This window comes from Halictus rubicundus, chromosome 9, assembly GCF_050948215.1.
Source record: "Halictus rubicundus isolate RS-2024b chromosome 9, iyHalRubi1_principal, whole genome shotgun sequence".
Classification (NCBI taxonomy): Eukaryota; Metazoa; Arthropoda; class Insecta; order Hymenoptera; family Halictidae; genus Halictus; species Halictus rubicundus.
Genome location: NC_135157.1, coordinates 11,091,809 through 11,114,134, shown reverse-complemented (window position 1 = coordinate 11,114,134; position 22,326 = coordinate 11,091,809). Strand labels below are relative to the sequence as shown.

Below are 22,326 nucleotides of genomic sequence, written 5' to 3'. Positions count from 1 at the left end.
TTTCGATATTATGTTTTCCTAATACAAAGCACAATTTTTTCGAAAAATTTCGGAAAATTTTTACCGTCTGGCTTGTCGTTGACTTATACTACTGAATTTTCGTGCCACCTCCTTCGATATCATATTCTCCTAATACGAAAATCGATTTTCGGAATTTTCGAAAATTTTTCGCAATTTTCGGATTTCTACTAGGAGAACATAATGGCAAAAGAGGTGGCACCAACATTTTCGCGCCACCTCTTTTACTATCATGTTCTCCTAATACAAAACTCAATTTTCGAAAAATTTCGGAAAATTTTTACCGTCTGGCTTGTCGTTGACTTATACTACTGAATTTCGTGCCACCTCCTTCGATATCATATTCTCCTAATACGAAAATCGATTTTCGGGATTTTCGAAAAGTTTTCGCAATTTTCGGATTTCTACTAGGAGAACATAATGGCAAAAGAGGTGGCACCAAAATTTTCGTGCCACCTCTTTTACTATCATGTTCTCCTAATACAACACTTAACTTTCTCTGATTTCTAAAATTTTGCTGTTCACGAAATTTTCGAAGACATTAATTTAATTCTAATATCGAATATTCATGTCCAGGGTGGGGAAGGAAGAACACACTAACTGTTGTAATTAATATTCTTTATTTCTAACCAAATAAATTACAACGTTAAACAAATACAGAATGGAACAAAAATGTAGTGGTAGTGTACAGGTGATTGTGATTGCTAAAGATGCTCGCAGGAACTTAAAAAGGTAGCCGCGCAAAGTAGGGTTGAGTAGAACTTGAATCGTTGCTCTGGTAACTTTCCTGGCGACACAATATTAGTATTAGCAAGAACTGAATATTCCATATACTTCATTTTTACTACGGGTGAGTAGTGATATTAACGGGAAAGGAATATTTCTGGTGGAAATATTTGGACGGAGTGATTGACACAGTACGCCAGCTGGATATTAAAAGCTTTGTTTATTTTTAATTTTATCCCTTCTTTTTTTTTATATTATGAATATAATAACGATTCTTATCACCCTTTGTCGTAAGTACAATTTGTCGGGAACACCGAGAACGCCGACCAAGTCTCGGAACTCGATCTAAACAACATTAATAATCGTGATCGTGTTCGGCTTCGCATCTGTTTTTCTCTTGTCTGTGTGTATGTGTATGTGTGTGTGCATGTGTTTTCTTGCCTTTTTGTTACTTCAATTCGCATGATCGAGATCGCTCTCGACGAACTTGGCGCGCAGACTTTCTTTCGCAAGGCGGCGCACACGCGATTCCCTCGTTCCTCGTCCGAGAACTCGCAAAGCCGACTTTGAAAATCCGCCGATCGGGAATCGCCAATTCTCGTTTTTTTTCTTTCTTTCTCTATCTAACTTCTTAAAGTTTAAACGTTCGTTTCCCTTAACGATCAGGAAGCTAACAGGCGTGTGCGGAGCGTTGCCTATCGATCCGCCGGCTCTGGGTCACTATTCTTCGGCCACGAAGACCACTCTTTCCTTCCGGGGAACACAGTGCTTTTTAATACCTACAATCCTCGGACGATCGATGATCTCGGTACTTTCTTCGGTCGAAACGGACTCACAGTGAAAGCTTCCATTTTGTTTCGGACGTGGAATACGCGCCAGAATTTTATTTTATTTTATCAATAATTGAAACTCGCTTCTATAAATGGAACGCTTACAACTCTGGGTCAGAATGGACCCAACCACCGCCGTCTGAGGGTTAAGTATGACATTACATTTCAATTCCGATATATTCGATAATTAACTAGTCGCGTTTGTTACAAATTTCTATCAGTGTACGCTACAGAGATTTTTGTTTATTGTGGAACAAGAATGTTATGAATAGACTTCGGATTTTCATGAACTTTCTTTATACAATCTTTCGTAATTAACCCCATGCCGAACGTAAAATTTGTTTCGTGGCTACAATAATTAGGTCTTTAATAACATTCACAAGAATTACACTAATATCGAAATGATACTATTCTCGTGAATAATTTTCTTTCACATACCTATTATTTATTCCGTAAGAGAACCGTGTATTTGTTCGACGGAAATGCGTAACAGTAAGAAATTCGATTAACGAAGAGTACGATCAAAGTGCTCGCGTCTTCGAAATTGTTCCGCGATATTGTCTCGTTCGCTGTTACGCTCGCGTGACTATAAATGCGCAAAGCGTGCCGAAGAATACTCGTCCAGAGGCCCGACACGAATTCCGGAAAAACATCCTTGTCCCGATTCCGTGAAAATCAAATACGTCCGGCGACTATATGTGTATCTCGAGTCCTCTTTCGTCCGAAATTTTCCCGGTTCGTTTTCTCGCTCTCGCTTTTCCTCTTAAAGACTAAAATAGCTGAATGAAGATTCATATAACACGAAGAAACTGGAGCATGCAGACTCGAAAGTGCGCGTACGAGATTAATGTATGTATGAATTTCTGTGTGGGCGTTGTATGTATGTATTCATGTGTGTGTGAGTATGTTCGTGTGTCACCATTCGCGATCCTGCGTGTCCATGTTTTGCGCCAGAGAGGCGGTGTAGGTATATTTTCCCGAAAGAAAAGACTATTTCACGCCGTGCGACTATCAGAAGACGTTGGATCCACGAGAAAGCAATCCTGCTCGAAATTTCGAAAATGTAAGTACACGGTTTTAATACGGTTTGAAAGTACAAAACTTGGAAGAGTCGAAAAACGACACACGCTGAAAAGTCTGCGACGATTACGCGGAGCGTTTGTCGATTGCTGCTCGGCTGCTCGGCTATAATACTGATACGATTGCGCGGGGACTATACTGCGTTCGTGCCACGTGGCGTTAATGATCCTAGGAGATCCTTCGGGAATAGTTCGCGATCGGATGGCGGAATCTGACACGCTGAATTATTGATGAAATTTTCGCTCGTCCGCTTCGACTCCAATTTTTAAAAACGAGATTGTTTTAATACTTTGTAGCACCTGAAATATTTTAACACCTTCCGGAAATTTTTCTAATAGTCTTTTTAAAGCCAAAGATCGACGATTGAGAGTTCAATTCGAAATTCAAGACATTTTTAGAATTGACGTAAGGTAACAACCTTTTTGAAATTATTATTTAAGATAGAATTATTGAGCTTGTCGGCGACACAGCAATTTTATTTCAGTTTAACAGAAGTGAATAATGTTTAGTCGATTTTGTTCGAAATCTTCATCATGAACGTGACCAGATACTAAACAAGGGGTTGAAAAGCCAATTAATGTTCAGGTGAATTTGTCAGAGCGAAAGGAATGTTCAATTCGTTGTAAAATTAGGCGGAATATAGTTTTGCCATCCGATCATACCAGTCACGTTTCGCTAGCGCTGTAAACGACCTCAATGAAGACTATTACGACAAGCCATCGTTGTCGGTGAGAGACGGATGGGAAACGTTCTTGCGGTTTTGAACGCCGATTGGAAATGCTACGGCGATTATAGTCAGTGATCTGTGGTCGAATAGCGTTTATAGTCACCGCCTGGTAACTTGTTATCAATTCGAAATGCGTAACAGCGACCAATTACCGAAGATAGTCACCTGATCTAATTCTCTGAATTACACTGACACTTGTCGTTGATTATGCTAGTAGCGACGTATTACCGACGCAAGATGACACACGAATGCTGATTATCGATAATAGTCATAGCGATAAGGCCTGAGTTTGCTTACGGTGAAACTTGTTATTGATTGTACTCACAACATCGTACTCTATTATCGATAAGAGTCATGTTTTCGTCACCTGGTGTTGACAATAGTCACTGCACTGTGTTTACGTGTACTATCCCAACGTTCTGGAACGTTGAGACATTCTTGGATGACAATCGGCTTGTTGTGTGTACAACGTCAACGAAACCGTCGCGACTATTCCGTTCAAGGTCACGCCAATAAGCATCTAGTCGCTCTATCCCCGCTTCGGCTGTGAAAGTCTGAAGAATCCATTTCGTAGTCTCGCAACCGACACACGCTCGGGACTAAACTCAGCGAAACGCGCGAAAGGGTGAACTGTGTATGGGTACGACTACAACTGTTGCGATCGGCCAACGGAGAATAACGAAAAACGAGAGACCCGTTTAGTCGCAACATATTCGAACGCGTTAGGAAACGGTCGAAGTCTTAGAGTTCGTCGAGTTAACTCGAACGGTCTACAGTCAGTCGAATCATTCGATGAGTGCGCAACCGGGATCGAAATGAACTTTCGTTTTTAAACAAATTCCGTATTCAAACCTCTCCGTTCCAGTTCCTGTGAAACATTTATGGAAATAAACGTGGTTTCGGAAACTTTTTCGAAAGGCGTTCTTGTGAAATCGACATTTTAATACCGTATTGTAAACGTTTCGATATTTGTATAAGTATAAAACTTTTAACCCTTTGCACTCGAAGCTATTTCAACTCCAAAACAAAACATTTCTTCCGACCTAGAATATTTCTCTTCTATATATATTTTTTTTTTTCATGTTATACATACGAGAATGGTGCAATTTACTTGTACAATACTGAAATGTTTAGTAACTTTTTAAATACAAAATGGTGTTTAAACAGTGAATCGTGTACATAAATATTGCAAATAAATCTCATGTTTAGAATGTTAATTTTACTGTAATAATTATTTAATGTAACTACAGTGGATACTATTCGTTAAAGAAGTTAGTTACCAGGATCGACGACTCTTTCAATACTGATAAATAAAATATTTGTTCCTCCAATAAGAAAATGTATATTTTTACATTTCGTAAATTCTATTCAAACTACTATTTCCTAGAATTTTTCTTTATCTCATTGGAATCGATTACACAAGGTCGTTTTTCAAAAAAGTTTTAAACAGAACCTATCCAAAAAGGTACCCTAATTTTTTCGACCCCTGGCCTGAAACACAAACGAAAGGCTATCCCGCGAAGAACAAGCGAAGAACTAATGGAACAGTGTACCCACACGATGTCCGGCGATAGGAATGTTCCCAGGAATGATTGTAGAAAACGTATCGACTAGCCGGCCGTGCGATTGTCAAATTTCTGCAACGAATCTACAGCTCGTTAATTGACATCGCGCGCTACGAACGGCCGAGCGGATCGAACGGATAACTGCCCGGCAAGAATCCTCGATTAATTGCCTCATCGAACCTATAATCGCACGACCGGTACCCTAAAACGAGAAGAAAACGATTTCGAAGTATCACAAGTTTCTCGCTTACTAAGAAAGTTCGTTGACTACATGACAAAAAGAATCGCCTCTCTTTCCCTCTTTCTTCTCTCGACTGTTCGCGATTGTTTGCCGTAGTGTGCTCATGAATGCACCGGGTGATCCTCAACTTCCGCATCGGAAGATCGACGAACGCGATCGTCCTCGATCGACGAACATAGAAACAAAAAAAAAAAGCTGAAAGAAAATTTGTGTTGCAATTTTGTGAGTTAATTAGTTTTTAGAAATTTTTGAACCCAATTCTCTTTGATTTCTTTTTTACTAATCTTAATATGAATAAATAATGGCTAGACTGCCGATTTTTATGTGAAATGCAATGTTTATGCATCGATCGCAAGAGAGGGGAGTTAAATATTCATTTTACCTTTTATTTACTGGCGATTGTTTCTTGAAACATTTCTATAAAAATAGTTTACGGTGACCGCGGAGGGAAGAGCCGATAGCGGTTTAGGAATCACCCGGTGTTTGCCTCGTGTGTTAGGCCCAGAAACGACGATGAAGAAAACGATAGTTTCGATAGTATTTGACCCTCGGAAGCACGAACGCCGAGGACTTCCGGTACTGTCCGGCAGCGACCATCGGCGGAATTATAGTAAGACCACTTTTATGTAAGCTCTTACGATTCCGTCGCACGCTCTCCGGTGTCGCATTTCACGATTCCTCGACTTTACAGACGACCAGGTTCCATTATCTAACGGCGGACGTGAATAGAGTAACGGGTAACAAGTTGCGGGAAACAACAATAATTAGATCGCGGACGTCCATATAAATTCGTAACGCGGCGAATTCGTCGAAACCACGTGGCGAAACAGCAGGCTACGCGTTAAATTATAATTTAATTGTCGTCGGAAAGGCCGGGCTAGCGATTCCCTTTAAATAATCGATGGAAATGGTCGGTTCGCGTGCGACAAACCGATAGTCGAAAATCAGATGAAAAACGAAGATTAATTCGATTCGCCGTTCAGCGAGGCTTCGAAGAGTCAAATATCGCTTCGAGCGATGCAAATGGTCTGCCGTTAAAGTTCCATGGATGACAGGGATGACAGCGCGATACCGGTCTCCAGACGCCATTTTAAATTGCCCGGAGACCTGAGGGATCGAGTTACTTTAAGAGAAATCGATAAACAGTAGACAAGTTAGAGTAAAAAATCGAAGATATACTTCATGGAAAAGGGAATATCTGGGTTACTGCAATTTTTCGAACGATCTGTACCGGGTGTCCCATTTTCATCAATATCTCAGAAATACGCTCAACATAAACATATTCCCGAAGCGAAATCGTTGAACCAATTTGTTCTACACAATTTTGTATAAACAAATAGACCCTTTAAATAAGGTTGCACTTAAAATATCCATTACGTTCTTTCCAGGATCGTGGGAAATTTTCGATCTTAAAGAATATTAGTTTTCGCGAATTGAACGTATTTTTTGCGAGGCGTTGTGTTTCGCTAAGAGTGAAAATGGAACAGTAGAATCGAATGGTTCCTCCGCCTCTTCGTTGCCATAACCCGCGATCCTAAGAACGAGAGGATCGACGGCGAGAGACTGGAGAGAAAAAAGGCGGCGTTCGAGGTTTTCGTGTTCTCGAAAAGAAGCGGATAAATGGATCGGCGATGTCTCTCTCTCTCCTTCCTCGTGTTCAGCTTTCTCATCGGCCGGCACGAACCGTAAAATCGCGGTTAGGATTAATTAATTCCGCGCGTTACCTCCCTCCTCGAGCATGCGTGCCAGTAATTCTCGTAATATTCCATGTAACGGGTCGTACGATCGATTAAAAACCGAACGGACCGCGAGACTCCCTCGAAAACTTGCTCGTTGGAACCCGCGTTCCTCCGTCTGTCGCCATTTGCTTCAACCCCCATTATTTTTCCACGATCATCCTCATCAAAACAATTTTGATCTTCCAGACGATAAAACAAATTTATATAATATTTCTGACATGATTGAATTTTCAGGGTGATGAACAGCAGTAAATTGAAAAATATATGGAGCTAAAAATCAATGAGTATACATGAATTGTGTACAGCAATGAAGAGCAATAAATTGAAAAATATGAACGGCTAAAAATCAATAAGTATACATAAATTGTGTACAGCAACGAAGAGCAATAAATTGAAAAATATGACCAGCTAAGAATCAATGAGTATGCATAGCTTGTATACAGCAATGAAGAGGAACAAAGTGAAGAATATGAGGAGAGCAAGCTTAATTGCAAAACGGCCATTTGTTTAAGAGGAGAGGGTCTTCCAGCGAGGCATTTTTTCAGTAAACTGAAGAGGAACATCGTTTTCCGCGGCAGGGCATAACGAACCGGAAGCGGCAATGAAATATATATATGCGGAAGCCGAGCGTTGTTTTCATGAGAACGACAAATTGCACAATCGCGTAGGAGGAAAAACCTCGGGAGAGGAAGAAAATGGCGGCGGAGCGTAATGTTCGCGACGAAGAAAGTTACGGGAGTCGGGCCCGGCACGTTATTCAATCGACGACCGAGCCAGAACCGTCGTCCCGGGAACAACAATGACTATTATTCTTATAAAAATAGTAATGCCACCGGTCGGAGAAACTTTTACCTTCCACCGACGATAATTTCTCCTCTTTCGTTCGAGTTTCTGACGACTTATCTTGTTTCGCCTTCTTTTTTTCTTCTTTTCTTTTTATTTTTTTGTTTCAACGAGGCGAGGGACTGCGCAGGACGATTCCGAAACTGCACGAAATTTCGGTATTCTAGATTCGTAGCGTGGGACTGTACAGTACTGCGATACTGATTCGGAATCATCCTACGTGCGATATACTTTCGCGGCAACTTTAATCGTTTCGGTATTGATTGGAGACTCGGGGAATCTGATATGTTCCTTGTAACTCTGAAAATACTTGTCCTATGGATCCAGAAGATCTACGTGTACGTTATTATAACAGACACTGGATACGTTGGTGTCACTGACTGTACCTTCAACTCGTCTGCAATCTCCCTGTGCAAATTTTCACTTGGAAATATTAAGAACAAGAATCTTCTTCGAAACAGTGACGACTCGATTCGTTATCGATGACCTACATTTCGATATAGTTACTGCGCCGAGCCCGGCTATCGATTATAGTCATTATCTCGTGACCTATTATCGACAGAGCCTACTCCGCAGTGACCTATTATCGATAATAATCACGATGTAGCCTCCTTTTGATATATACATTAATACTTACACTCGATCTACAGTTTGGAACGAGGCGTAATATAGTCTATTCTGGATAACACTCACAGCCACAGGCACTATTATCGACTGTAGTTGCTATCTAGTCGTATCGACACAAGGTACTCCATAGTAACCGATTACCGGTAATAGTCACTGCGATTCGAACTGTACTCGATTGTAGTCAGTATCCTGATATTGGTTATCAATTTTAGTCCCTACATTGTAACCTATTATCAACAATTGTCACGTTAGGACAACTTCTTACCGATTATAGTCACTGCAATCAAAATAATTGAAAAAATAAGCTGGACATAAAAATCGTTAATATTTAATTTCATGAATTGGACCTATGGAGAACAAGTTAAAAATTGTATCTACAGTTCAGGTAGATCTACAAAAAAAATTGTAAAAGTATGTGGAATGGTTCTCAGGGAGATTAGACTGTTGAAACTGCTGTCCGTGATCCAATATAGTCCAATAACGATAAATAGCATACCTTCCACGCGGAGACAACCGCTTCGATCCATGCTCGAGGAGATCACCTAACGCACGAAGGTGTGCGTTGGAACGAATAATTCGATAATATTAAACACTATTAAAGAGAATAACGTCGAGACAATCCCAACGGTAAGACTACTATTTCGTTTCAGGAACGACGAAGAATTTCTGCGCTGTGCTCTCAAGCAACTCTCTCAATTTCTCTAGATCTCATAGATCGGAAGATCGAAATGGCTTAGATAGAAAGTTTTAAACCGACCAGTAGTTTGGTTACATTTGTGTGAAACCAGATAGGTCTGAGTTTGTCCTAGGAGGTTCTTTCAAAGTGAACCATGTTACTTCAACTCTCGTGCACAATTAAAAATAGTTGCACACGGGATCTTGTTGTGATTGTCACCCATTTTCATTTTCACACTTTAATTCGGCCAATTGTGTTTTATTCCACATATTTTCAACGAATACACGAAAATAGAACATATTTAGAAAGAAGTAAAACATTTCGCAAAATTTAAAACAGAAAATGGGTGAATTTCCAACCCAACAGCCTGCGAGGGTTAATGAAAAAAATACCAGGTGGCCCTTGTTAATTAAATCGTAAATAAAATAAATAGAAAATTATAAAATTACAGACACCCATTCAAAGGACCTGAGCCTTTCATTGCACGTATCTGGGTTACCAAAGTATTGATTTTCGTATAGTCCCGTTTCTACGTAACTATCTGCACGTCTCCCGAATCGAGTAAAAAGATGCTTTTACGCTAAAAAATTTCAGAAACTATACCTATCTCCAATAGACCTCGATGCCATGCATTCATCAAGCTTATTTTTCGAAATGGCATGGAACGAACATGGCCGAGTTCACGAGACGTTAATTATTGGATAGAAAAGTGAAGAAAATTAATCAGGCAGTCAACGTATCGAGGTAACTTCCGTAACAGCTAAATGGATTTCGTTCGTCGCTCCTAAAATAATGGCAGCGCGCTAAACGAATCCGCGACACTGCCATAAAACAACACTGTCCTTTACATTATTTTGTTTCTCCTCCTTTGTATCTCATTCTCTCCTGTAACGATTTCCTCTCTCTCTCTCTCTCACACACACACACTCTCTCTCTCTCTCTCTGTTTCAGCAGCTATGTATATCTACGACACCGATGGACGAAACGAATCGGCGAGGATGACCCTTGGCCGTGGATCATTCTCTCGTTTTGTTGGAATACAGCGTCTCCCCCCGTAACGTCGCGCTCCGAGGGAAACGCTGTACCCCGTGTGCCATTTCTTCGTCGGCGGCACGGTCAGCTAACGCACTGGCTATCGAAACGGAAATAGAAACGCACGTTCCTCGCTCGGTTTCCTCCTCACATTTTTTTTTTGCAATTTTTCTTTTGATATGCTCGAAACGCGGCCCCCGCTTACGCGAGATACTTTCAAGAGCTTCTTCTTCATCCTTCGACTACCGATTGGCCTAACGATGCAGTTATCGACAGCTTCTCGGTGTCAACGGGAACATACATTATTGATTCACCGACAAACTTAAGGAACGTATAATTCATTCTGTGGTTTTATGGTATAAATAATCAAATTTAACATATAATACTTTCTAACCCTCGGAAAGTGGAGGTTTGTAAACAATTTGACGCTTAATTAAACAGCTATCGATTGAAATTACTCACTACAAGATGAATAATTAAGAGAATGGATAGCTGGGTCAAGATGCACCCGGGCACCGACGTCCGTGGGTTAACCTACCAAACTTTCAGCAAAGTTCACAATTTTTAAGACAAATAAAAAATTATAACTGAACTTGTTAAAGTTAACAGAATGGTGGCAGCGTGAAGATCGAATATTAATTTCTTCTAATTACCGAACCCGTAGATATAAAAATATTCAATCTGGATAATTTGGTATTATTTAATGTTTCGGTAGTGATATCTTTGGTGGCACGTCGAAAAATGTATGTTTTCTAAACAACTTCACCAGCAAGATATCGATAACTGCTAAGACCGTTTCTATTACTGGCTGGTCGAGAGGGATGTCAAACATATGTTCCTTGCGCAAACAAATTATTAATCGTTTATTTGTCTTCCTCGCAACGTCTTCCTCGTGTTTGCTTGTCTTTAAGCCAGTTTCACACGAACGGTTTTATCTTCTCGAGGAATAAGGTGTTCTATTTCCGAGGAAGACTTGAGAAAATAAATATACAAGGTGTGAGGATTTCGAAAATAACGAGAAAGCATTGACACGATGATATAACATTTCTACGATAACATTTCGAAAGACATGCTACGTATTGTAATGAGAAATATGTTTTTTAATCAATTTTCCTCCCCTCTCGACCGTCTATTACGCAACCTCGCTATTCCACGCTACTACGCTCGACGATTGTTACAAAAAAAAACAATCTAGACGAAAAACGCTGTCCTAAGTCTCGATGTACTTCCTCCGAGCTACTGAACGGAAAACCTACCAACAATGTGCGTGGTATGCCTCAGACACACCTCCGACGAATCCACTTTCCATCATTTGCATTGAACGCAAACAAATTAAACATCGTTCGGCGATTTTTGAACCATCGGTATAGCAATATCAACGAGTTTGCTACTAACGTCTATTCCAGAAACAGTCTTCACCCGGTTACAGTATTTAAAGCATAATTCGGTGTATAAAAAATTTTTTTAATTTAATAAGACGTCTCATCAGTTTCCCAATGTAGTGCGTATTGCGGTATAAAAATATAAATAAACAGATTAATAGCAACTGATAGAGTTTGGGGACTCTGACGTCTTATGAATCTCTTTGAATGAATGATAGAGTACTAATACTATCTAAAGAAAGATATTTAAATTATCATAAACCACCTGACCAATTATGAGTTAACAGCGAGTACAGTCAAGTTGGTTTTCTTCGTGCAAAGAAGAGAATGTCGCCACGTTATGTTGTTATTCTGTGAAATATGGAATACACGTGACGCCGGTAGCAAACCCGCCAGAGCGTTCGCATTCGGAAGAACGAAGCGCAAGAACCGGTCTCGTTTCACAGAAACCATCCCGCGACAGTCGGCTTCGAGGTCATACCACGCGTGGTGTTCGTACTCGATCGACGAGAGTGGAAACTATGATCTCAGACATTCTCCCTAGCCTAGGAATCTACTAGTGAAAACGTAGTGTTTCTCAGTCCATGTCGATCACATCCGAATTCTCGGTCGATTCCTTCCGGTGGCGTTTCCGGCGCATCAGGACCGTCCTCAGGATGCTCGGTGATCGTAGACCCGCGACTTCCGGCCGCGGGGCATGCTGCTACGCGGCCTTGTGCCTCTTCCTTTGCTCCCGCCTTGACAAACTCGACGTACCTTGGATCCCCGAGGTGCCAGCCTTCTCGCAGTCCGCTGTCGGTAAAGGTTTCAATTCCCTGCAAAAGAAAAACGCCTTCAATTCTCGTCCCGAGCGAGAACATGTTTACATCAAGATTAGGAAAAATCAGTTGCAGGACAAATGCAACTCCTTCGAGACTTCTGGACCAGGAGACTCAACCTAGAGACTCCTCAGACTTGCAGACTGAAAATAGAGACTTCTGAGACTTAGAGACCCAAGCTAGAGACCCCTGAGACTTAAAGACCCAAGCTAGAGACTCCTCAGACTTGGAGACTGAAAATAGAGAGTTCTGAGACTTAGAGGCCCAAGCTAGAGACTTCTGAGACTTACAGACCCAAGCTAGAGACTCCTCAGACTTGGAGAATGAAAATAGAGACTTCTGAGACTTAGAGGCCCAAGCTAGAGACTTCTGAGACTTACAGACCCAAGCTAGAGACTCCTAAGTTTTAGAGACCCAAGCTAGAGACTCCTGGGACTTAGAGACCCAAGCTAGAGACTCCTAAGTTTTAGAGACCCAAGCTAGAGACTCCTGGGACTTAGAGACCCAAGCTAGGGACTCCTCAGACTTGGAGACTGAAGATAGAGACTTCTGATACTTAGAGGCCCAAGCTAGAGACTTCTGGGACTTACAGACCCAAGCTGGAGACTCCCAAGCTTTAGGGACCCAAGTTAGAGACTTCTGAGACTTAGAGGCCCAAGCTAGAGACTTCTGAGACTTACAGACCTAAGCTAGAGACTCCTAAGTTTTAGAGACCCAAGCTAGAGACTCCTGGGACTTAGAGACCCAAGCTAGGGACTCCTCAGACTTGGAGACTGAAGATAGAGACTTCTGAGACTTAGAGGTCCAAGCTAGAGACTTCTGAGACTTAGAGACCCAAGCTAGAGACTCCCAAGCTTTAGGGACCCAAGTTAGAGACTCCTGAGACTTAGAGAACCAAGCTAGAGACTCCTGAAACTCATAGTCCCAAACAAGGGACTCCTCAAACTCTAATGCTCAAGCCAGAGACTTGTCAAACTCAGATACTCAAGTCAAAGACCCCTCAAACTCTAATACTCAAGTCAGAGACTGATCACACTCAGATACTCAAGTCAAAGACCCCTCAAACTCTAATACTCAAGTCAGAGACTGATCACGCTCAGATACTCAAGTCAAAGACCCCTCAAACTCTAATACTCAAGTCAGAGACTGATCACACTCAGACACTCAAGCAAGAGCTATACAATACGTTACATTTGTCCTGCTCGCTGTGTAAATGTTAACATTGAAGAACATAGGATAAGCAAATTGTGTTGGTTTCGTTGAAACACTGAATTGTTTAGTACGAGTACATCGAGATTTCGTTAGACACTTAGAAAGTATGCAGTGGAAGTTCAGATTAGTGCAACTGTTAGATCGCTCATCTACTATCAGTAACACGTTTATTAATTAAATTAAATCTTTGGTTCATTTGATTGCACTAGTCCATACTTTACCTTGTTCAACAAATCGACCACAGAAAGTGTGTTCTTAAAGGCTAAATAACAGTGTCGACGTTAAAATAAGTGAACGGCGAACGGCATTCATACATGGTTAAACAGATGCTCGTTCGGAACGACAGAAAACAATGTTTTAAACAATAGGAAACGATGTGCTGTAGTGGTAACGTGTTTCTCTAAGTAGTAACGTGTTCTTCGTGTGTCGACGGTCAAGACATCTAGGAACCAGTGAAACTTGTTTCACATTCTCAAAAAGTAATCTGCGATAGTCGTGTGTTGACAGTTCTCTCACGTTTCAGTCTTACCCGGATTCGAGCGGACGTTTGGAAACGGTCTTCTCAAAATTTGTGTTTAATGACCTCCATATCGCTGGATCAAATAAAATTCGGAGATTGAATACTTGGACAGGACACTCCGACGAGGTAACAGTACAATTGTTCATTGCTCGCGTGCGTTCTTTAAATTGCTCATACGATTCGAGAATAATTGCATAATTACATTGGTATACTTCTGGTTTTGAATGCCGATTTACTACCAATTTTTAGGAATTTTTTTCCAGAACAACTATTCCACATTTTGTAACTAAAGCAATTTTATAAATTCGGAGTAGTGCTCCGTAAGATCAAAACCAGAAAATAGGGTAAGAGTCCCAATTACTGCGGGGGTAACTACTGTGCCTATATTAATTATACCTAAGAGTAATGAATATTTAAAAAAAGAGATATATACCATTAACTGATTTTAAAGAAAAGATTTAATATCTCTTTTTTAATATCCATTATGCTTTAAAAATAGTATAATTAATACAGGCACAGTAGTTGGCACTCCCACAGTAGTTGGGTTCCTTACCCTACCACCTCAAAAGAACGTCGCAATTGTTTCAAATTGTTTCAAGAGTACGCTTTGCTCATTCGAGGATAATTGAAAGAACGTTTCAAGGGAGACAGAGTGTAAGAGTCCCAGGAGCAGTGGATGCAAAATCTGCGAAACGATTCCCTACCTGTAATTGAGTAGCTCCTCGTCGTCGGGCACTCGGGATATCAGATCGAGGACCTCGTTGTTCGGGACCGAGTGAGGCCGGATGACCTTCCTGAAGAATTTATTGATGCCCCACGCCAAGATAAGGTATCTGACCGGGATGAAATAGAGAACAACGGCGCCGAGGATCACCAGCACTATCGCCACGTAACTCAGATAGGGGACAGTGAAATTGAAGAGATTCTTCACCCTCTCGCATAAGCTGGCTATGTAGCCGATCGAGTTCTGAACGGTTTGGGTCACCTCCTGGATCGCCTGCAGCCGCTCCTTCAGACTTTTCTTCTCTTCCTAAAACATACATCACACTTTTGATTAGGTCGAGTTCTTCAAGTACCGGAAACGTAAGATACTCTTGTAACATACATAAAATTATTTCACAATTTTCCTTTACTTTCAATTTATGAGAAAAATGAATTTAACGTTACTGGTACATTATGTACAACCTATTGAAATGATTAAGAGAAGAAATCAACTGTTATTGTAACTTCCCCTTTCTTGTAGCTGATGCAATTTTTATTTTGCAGAGTCTATTGATCACTATTGATGAAATTCTGATTGAGATAAAATTGTGGAGGCCACACTCACTTTGTCCTTGTCGTCGTCGTCGTCGTCGTCATCGCCCGGGGTGGTTGGACCATCGTCACCCTCGTCGTTGAAATGGGAGCTGGTGTGATGAGTTAGGGGTGTGCCAGTGATCACTGCAACCTGTCCGGAAATCCATTGATTCAGCCCACTCCCATCGCCGCAAAGCTGGCAGAGTAGCGAAGAAGGTGGACATGCGATGATGCAGGTAAAGGTCGTCGAGCATTACGCTTACACAGGGTGTACCATTACAATGGGAACCGTCTAATCATCTAAGCGCTGTACGCTGAAATGTCTGTTAAGGTCAGAGTTCAGCCCCGGTGACAAAACAAAGGGAAGATTGTTCTCGAGATCACTTCCTCCAGAAGAACCGGAGGATCAAAGTTCTTTAGAAAAATTCAGAAAAACAACCTTGACACTCTGAAGGAGAAACTTTTAAAAGAATGGTGCTGGAAGATTTTTCTCTTTTTTATTTTGCAAAGCTCAAAAAGGATGAATAATTGAAAATCATTTTCTGCAGAATTTTCGTTGCTCCTTTGACAGAGTATACTGTAGACGCGTTTTAACAAATGCTTAGGTGTTCCCATATAAATGGTGGGCGGCTTACAAGCTACTTTTCAAAAGTTTGAGCACACTCGATCAAACAATAAGTTTACAAAGATAATAAATGTGAGTTTCTTCGGAAAATTTGGAATATTATTTGAAGCCTTAACTTTTGTATGAGAGTGTACGCAAACTTCGGTGACTCGGTGGTATTAATTAAGCATTGTTGAGCGTTAAGCGTATCGGTATGTGTAAAAAGTATTCAGTGTTTAAACTTATGGTAGTTTCATGCTATTTACACGCCTCTGCTACTCTCATCTCACTTCTCTGGTAGATAAACTAGTTTCTATCGGCTAATAGCAATCTGTTTAACAAATGGGCTTTTCTACCTTGTCGACAAATGTACAAAAGTTTCCTGTCTGGAAGCTGGCCACTACATATAGGTAATCGTGTGTCCCAATTCATTAATTAATTAAACACGTCGGATCTTATTCGGGAATAATTCGGTACAGGCATTTTAATCGAGCAAATACTAATTACGGGGTCGTAAGAATTACTGAATGTAAAACAAGTACACAGTGTTCCATTGACTCTGACGTTAGCCATTTTCTAGAAACCTTCTAAAGTTCTTGAGGTCAATTTTCTTGCAAGTTCAATTGGATCAAAGGCTTTCCCACTGCACGCAATAACAATGGCTGTTGATTGCTGGAGAAGAAATGATAACAAAAGATTGTTAAATCCTTTGCACTCCAATGTTTTCCCCAACAACTCCCTGTTATATTAAATATCTTCATTAAAATGTGCTTTAAAGTTCATTGATACTAATTTCAAAGTTCTTCTTACACTCACCTAATTGTTTATCCAAATAAACCTAAAATTAACATTGTGAAATATGAAGCGTATTTAAACTGGCAATTTAAGTGTGTCGAGTTACACCCAACACAGGAGTTCCTGTGAATCAAATTGCTGTTCACACTCGACAATGGAGTGCAAAGGGTTAAAAGTAATTGACAAGTAGGAAGCTACTAATACACTCCACGTTTGTACTCGCACATAATTGAACAGTCCCCTATACGAGTAAAATTACAAGAAGATTGAGGTCAATAAAATGGCTTCGAGACGAGTCAGTGGAACACCCTCCATAAAAGTTAGTAAAAAGTACAATACAGTGTGTGTAGAAAAGATTAATCTGTGTAGGTAATGATATTTCAGAAATAAGTATACAATTCGATTGGTTGTACTTACCAAGTAATACTTCAGAAGTATAAGTAACGCTGCGCCGGGGATCATGTAAGGCTCGAAGTAGTAACAGCCGAAAATGAAGATGACCAACGCGATGATGCTTCTCATTTTACTCTCCCACTCCCAGCAGCTCCTGCATGGCATCATCGAGTACAAAATAAGCATTGGCTTCACAACGCATTGAAATGCATAATCTATTACTGAAACACGCTGTCGATGCAATGGCAATCTTTGTTTTATCGTTCTTCTCTAACTCCACAAACAATGTCATGTCATTCCGACGTAAACCTAGTGTTCAATGACTTCTCATATATAACTCATTGTTCTTTTTAAATTAAAAATTATTGACAAATGGAAAATTAGGTAATGTCTCACTCGCTGTGACCACCGTCAAAATTAAAATTAAAAATGATTGCCAAATAAAAGATCGTATAAAGTCCGGATGTTAAAGTTACAATAAAAATAAATAAATTCGCGGGGAGAATAACGTGATTAATTGTCGAAGGAAATGTGTTACGCACTGAACGTATTTCCCGATGTCGATGAAGATGATGATGATGGCCTTCAGCCTGAGGACATTTCGGAGGAAGACCTGTCTCTTGAACTTGATCTCCGGCTCCATGTACTTCTTCTCCTTCGGATTCAAGGTCCTCGCGCAGGCCCTGATCATGTTCCAGAGGACAGTCATCTCCAGCAGGATCTGCGGCGAGTTTCCCTTCGCTCGACCTCGAAGCTTCTTGTCCTTCAACGCGTACCACCTCTTCTCACCGTTCCGGATTCTCAGCAGCGGTATGGCGACCTTCCCGAGGAACTCTACTTTGTGGTCCCTGTCCTCGTCGTACACCGTCACCTCGAGCACCGAGTTAATGTCCTTCACGTTGCTGAAAACGCATGGACACTTTCAAACGTCTGCGTGTAAACATCCTTCGCCGAGTCAAGTAAATAGCACAATATTTTCCTTGCGTTGTACAAGGTTAACCATCACCAAACGTTACACGTGTATACGTCTAATGCTGTTTGTTTCAAGTATTGCAGTCACTTACAAGGTGAAGATCTTCTGCCAGTTCGGCGCCAGAGTTTTATACTCTGTTTGAGTCTGCAGCCTGGCGTTCACCAACTCGAGGACGCAGAAGGGATCGCTTTTCCCACCTAAATCGGCCGCTGCGAGACCTTGAGCTCTGAATACCTGTGCCAGCAATGGAAATGCGTTCAACCCTTCGTTTTATTTTTATTTTTCTATATCGGTCGTTTACTTCGAGACGACTTTTCATTAAACTTGATTCGGTAAGCAGTGCCGAGTATATCGCGAGCAAATGAAAATCATTTTTTATTACTATTTAAGAATGTAAGAAGATATTTAGTACTTTTTATTTTAAATGCTATTTTACTCGGCACTGCCACTGACAATAGGCACCGTCAGGGTCGGCATCAATAATAAGATAAGCACCTTCACAGTCAGATGACCAACGTCCCGTACCCTCTGCAAGGTGTTCATAATCGAATATCTTTGGTACAACTGCTCTCGTTCCCGAGGAGTGTCCTCGTGCGCAGCTAGGTCACTTATGGTCTCGCTGGCTGTGGTTCCGCTGATGGTCAACAAGAGGAAAACATTTCCAGAGCCATCCTCAAGGTCGCGCCATAAACGATGAGTGGTCTCGCGCTCCAGTGTCGCCAAATCGATCACCGTCTTTCCCATTAGGTCATCCTGGTGGCTTTTGTCCCGATCCCAGACGGTGACCTCCAACTCCTGACCTAGGTACGGGTCCTCGTACAGATGTAGATCGAACTGCTCCAGCCAGACCGGGTTCAAGGTCTTGTGAACCACTTTCGACTTGTATTTCTCGGTACCTAGTCTGTGCGAAGAGAGTCATCGTTAAAAACAAAAAGAAAAATCTAAAATGTCTACTATAAACTTTATCGCTCGAGGCTCCGATTAAACAAAATATTATTTTATAAAGAAGTGCACAGGAGAAACTTCCATTTAGTATAATGAACTTAATTTTAGTAATCAAACTCGTTTCCCCCTCCTTTTAATTGTAGAGCAATTTTCGAGATAATGTATATCTCATTAGACATGTAAATGGGCGAGTGTCAAGCTTTCGCAACGCGTTAAAGTGTTTATTGGATCGTATGTCCTGATTGAATTAATAAGAATAGGATTGCAGTTGTTTAAAAGAACAAGCATAAAAATAAGCGGGCAGACGGATCGATGTGCTAGTGAATAATTCCGTACCGAAACTTGACATACGGATCCGATAGACCGTCTATATCCATCGGCAGCAGATTCTTCGCTTCCACGAGAACAATCGTCACCACGGAGCTCCATATTTGCGACTTCAGCCGTCTATTTACGTCCGCCAATCGATTTGTCCTCTGGAAGTACTGTAACATAAAAATAAAACCCGTTAAATTTGGACTCGAAACTTCCCCGCTGGAATCGGATCCGCGTTCCAGGAGACTGGAACTGACATTTCCAACTATCTTTTCATGGTGAAGATATGACGTCGCGCATGAGCGACCTCCAAAGCAACTTTTATGACATCTTTTTGCTCGGACGGTTCCGAATCATTGAATTTCCTTCCCGAGTTTCCTAAAGAATTATAATGGAATATCGACTAGAAAATACTGCGGTCCTTACATTATATCTTATTATAATGCATAAGTTGACAATTGTACAATCAATTTTTAAATAAAAGTCTAGCTACACTGAATTCCTATATTTTTCGTGTAAAGTTATTGATATTAAGAAAAATTACAAATGTACATTTAGCAGCTCTGCAGACAACAATATCCATCGCGAGGTTAAAAAACATTTTTCATGCTGGTAATAACAACGCTGGTAGTAATAATTTTATCACTGCAGATAAGTCTAGCAGTTTGCGCCCCCGTCGAGTACAAAATGGCCGACCTCCGTTCCCGCAACCGACTAGTAATGAATTCCATAAAACACGAAAACGATCCATAAACATTTATGATAAATTCTCTCTACCCTATGAATATCCTCCATCTTCTCCCTAACGTTGTCCTTGAGCTTATCGAACAAATCATGGTGCCTGGCGTCTTTCATCTCAAGAACGCCGTCGTTCTCCTTCGCGACATTGTTTTCCTCTTTCTGCGACGCGCTCTCCGACCTCTTCAGCTTCGAAATTAGATGAACAGCATCGAACCCTGCCTTGATGGAACTCGTCGCCCTCCCTTTCCTCAAGTTCTCCATCCTGCTGTCAATCTTCGGCTCCTCGTGCTCGTTCTCAGCCGCCGTGAACTTGATATCATAACTTGGCTCGATCTTGGATCTTTCGGTCTTCTCCGCCACCTTCGGAGGACCGATCCGTCGATCAGGAAGTTTCGGGAGGCTGTCAGAGTGTTTGCAATGTTCGGAGATCCAGGACTCGATGGGCAACAGCCAGGGATGCTTCTCCACGTTCTCTTCGATGATTCTCTCGACGTGATCCTCCAGCATCCTCTCCACGGAGCCCATCTTCCGCTCCAAAGAGGACTTCAGGGTCCCGATCTTTTCTTTGAACTTCGGCTTCTCCGGAACCTCCGTCTTCAAACCCGTAGACTCCTCGAGATCCTTCACAGGAAGGTTCTCCAGGGAGCTCCACCTCCTGGGAGACAGATCCGAGTCCTTCGATCGATCGATCGTAATCTTCTCCCGCTGAATCTCCTCCTCTTTCGACAAAGTGAAATCGGTTGAGATTTTGCCACCGTTTTCCTCTTTTATTCTCTCATCCTGTGCAGCGTCCTCTTCCAACAATTTCCTCGAGCTATCGCTATCGGTCAGATCGCAGTCCTCCACCTTCGCGATCCCTTTTGATCTCGTCACCGCAATGCTCGATCGAATCTCCTCGACGGTGCTCTCTTCGCTGATCTTGCTGAAGGTGCCCTGGTCCAAGCTCGAGGATCCACAGTCCTCCAGATCGAATCGCATGTCCTTGATCGCCTTGCGGAAAATGGCGTCCGCCTCGGCAGTCTTCGGATCAGTCGCGTCTTCGGATTGTTTCTTCGACGCAGCGTCCTCCAACTTATGCTTGAACTCCCAGAATTTCTTCCACTTGTTGTCCGAGGTCTCCTCGGCGGCGATCACTTTGAACGATCGGGACGATCTCGAGGAATGATTCTCTCGATCGATCGGAGACTCGGTGGCGATTATGTCGCTGACCTTGCCGCGCTTGTGGAACAACCGCCGAGCTGGCTTCGGTACTTCCCTGGGTTCCGAGTCGATTCTCGTCTCGATCGGTTTAGGTGGATCGCTAGGACGAGTCTCGGATGCTTGTTCTTTAGGTCCTGGATCGTTGATCTCGACGTCATTGTTCGTGGTTTTTTCGTCCGGTCCGGCCGGATCTTTGGACGTCGGCGGTTTGATGTCTTCTCGAGGCCCGCTCATTGTCAGTCGATCACAAAGTTGAAATCAAGGCACTGTGTTTTCATCGTCGACTTGCCTCAAGCAACACCTGCTGCTCCCCACCTCGATCGCTATGTTGCGCAAGTCGTAAGTGGCTTCTTCCGGGACAGACCGGAGACCCGCTCGGTTAGGATGATACGCGATTCCATGATCGCGTGGGTTTTCTTTTCGACGGAGAAAATGGGCCATCCGACGAATAAATTATTTCTCACGCTGACTGTGGCGTTAGTCATGTATGGCCGACACTACTTTATCACCACAAAGGAACTTGTACCGTGAAATGTTCGAGCACTGAATTTTATTAAGATTTGTAGCATGTATCACTCTGGTTTAATTCCCCAGTTGCGCAGTGTTCTTAATTAAATTGTATCCAAGTTGTGGAATTTTTTACGGTTCTGATTCGGCAGTCAGCGTTTATCAAGGGTACACACGATGCGGTCATGGTTTGTTTAATCACTTTTTTCCACTTGCACACATGTAGACTACTAATGTTTCTCTTTCTTTTATACTTAATCTCTGTACGTTTGTTTGTAATGTAAACAGTCGCGCTTCCTGTTCAAACTGGCGCACATCATAACAAATAAATTAAAATATGAGGGTCTTGCGTGTCTCGCAAATCCTGAAAATTAATCGTTAACAGGGTACCATGAGTATACTGACTCTTTAATGATTTCCTACCAAAGAATCTTTCAGATTTAGCTAATTAAAAAATGAGAAATTGTGGGTAAATTCTTTTGACTTGTCAGATAGCTCCAGTATTATAAAAATGGTCTTTT

General features: G+C 41.7%; 1 protein-coding gene across 8 annotated transcripts in view; it reads right to left on the bottom strand.

Moving 5' to 3' along the window:
* Nucleotides 1-8,445: 8,445 nt before the first annotated feature.
* Nucleotides 8,446-22,326, bottom strand: part of Mctp (multiple C2 domain and transmembrane region protein) — a 55,565-nt gene continuing 41,684 nt past the window's right edge. For 2 of the 8 annotated variants that reach the window (XM_076793639.1, XM_076793640.1), the window contains exons 2-10: nucleotides 20,135-22,169; nucleotides 19,379-19,527; nucleotides 18,593-18,998; nucleotides 18,189-18,331; nucleotides 17,667-18,026; nucleotides 17,149-17,278; nucleotides 15,364-15,528; nucleotides 14,741-15,066; nucleotides 8,446-12,301 (exon numbers count right to left, since the gene is read on the bottom strand). In XM_076793639.1, coding sequence (XP_076649754.1) covers nucleotides 12,190-12,301; nucleotides 14,741-15,066; nucleotides 15,364-15,528; nucleotides 17,149-17,278; nucleotides 17,667-18,026; nucleotides 18,189-18,331; nucleotides 18,593-18,998; nucleotides 19,379-19,527; nucleotides 20,135-21,532 — 3,189 coding nt within the window. In that variant the 5' untranslated portion in view covers nucleotides 21,533-22,169 and the 3' untranslated portion in view covers nucleotides 8,446-12,189. Of the gene's footprint in view, nucleotides 12,302-14,045; nucleotides 14,110-14,740; nucleotides 15,067-15,363; nucleotides 15,640-17,148; nucleotides 17,279-17,666; nucleotides 18,027-18,188; nucleotides 18,332-18,592; nucleotides 18,999-19,378; nucleotides 19,537-20,134; nucleotides 22,170-22,326 lie in introns of those variants that run through there. The other 6 variants (XM_076793642.1, XM_076793641.1, XM_076793643.1 and 3 more) reach the window with 6 other exon arrangements.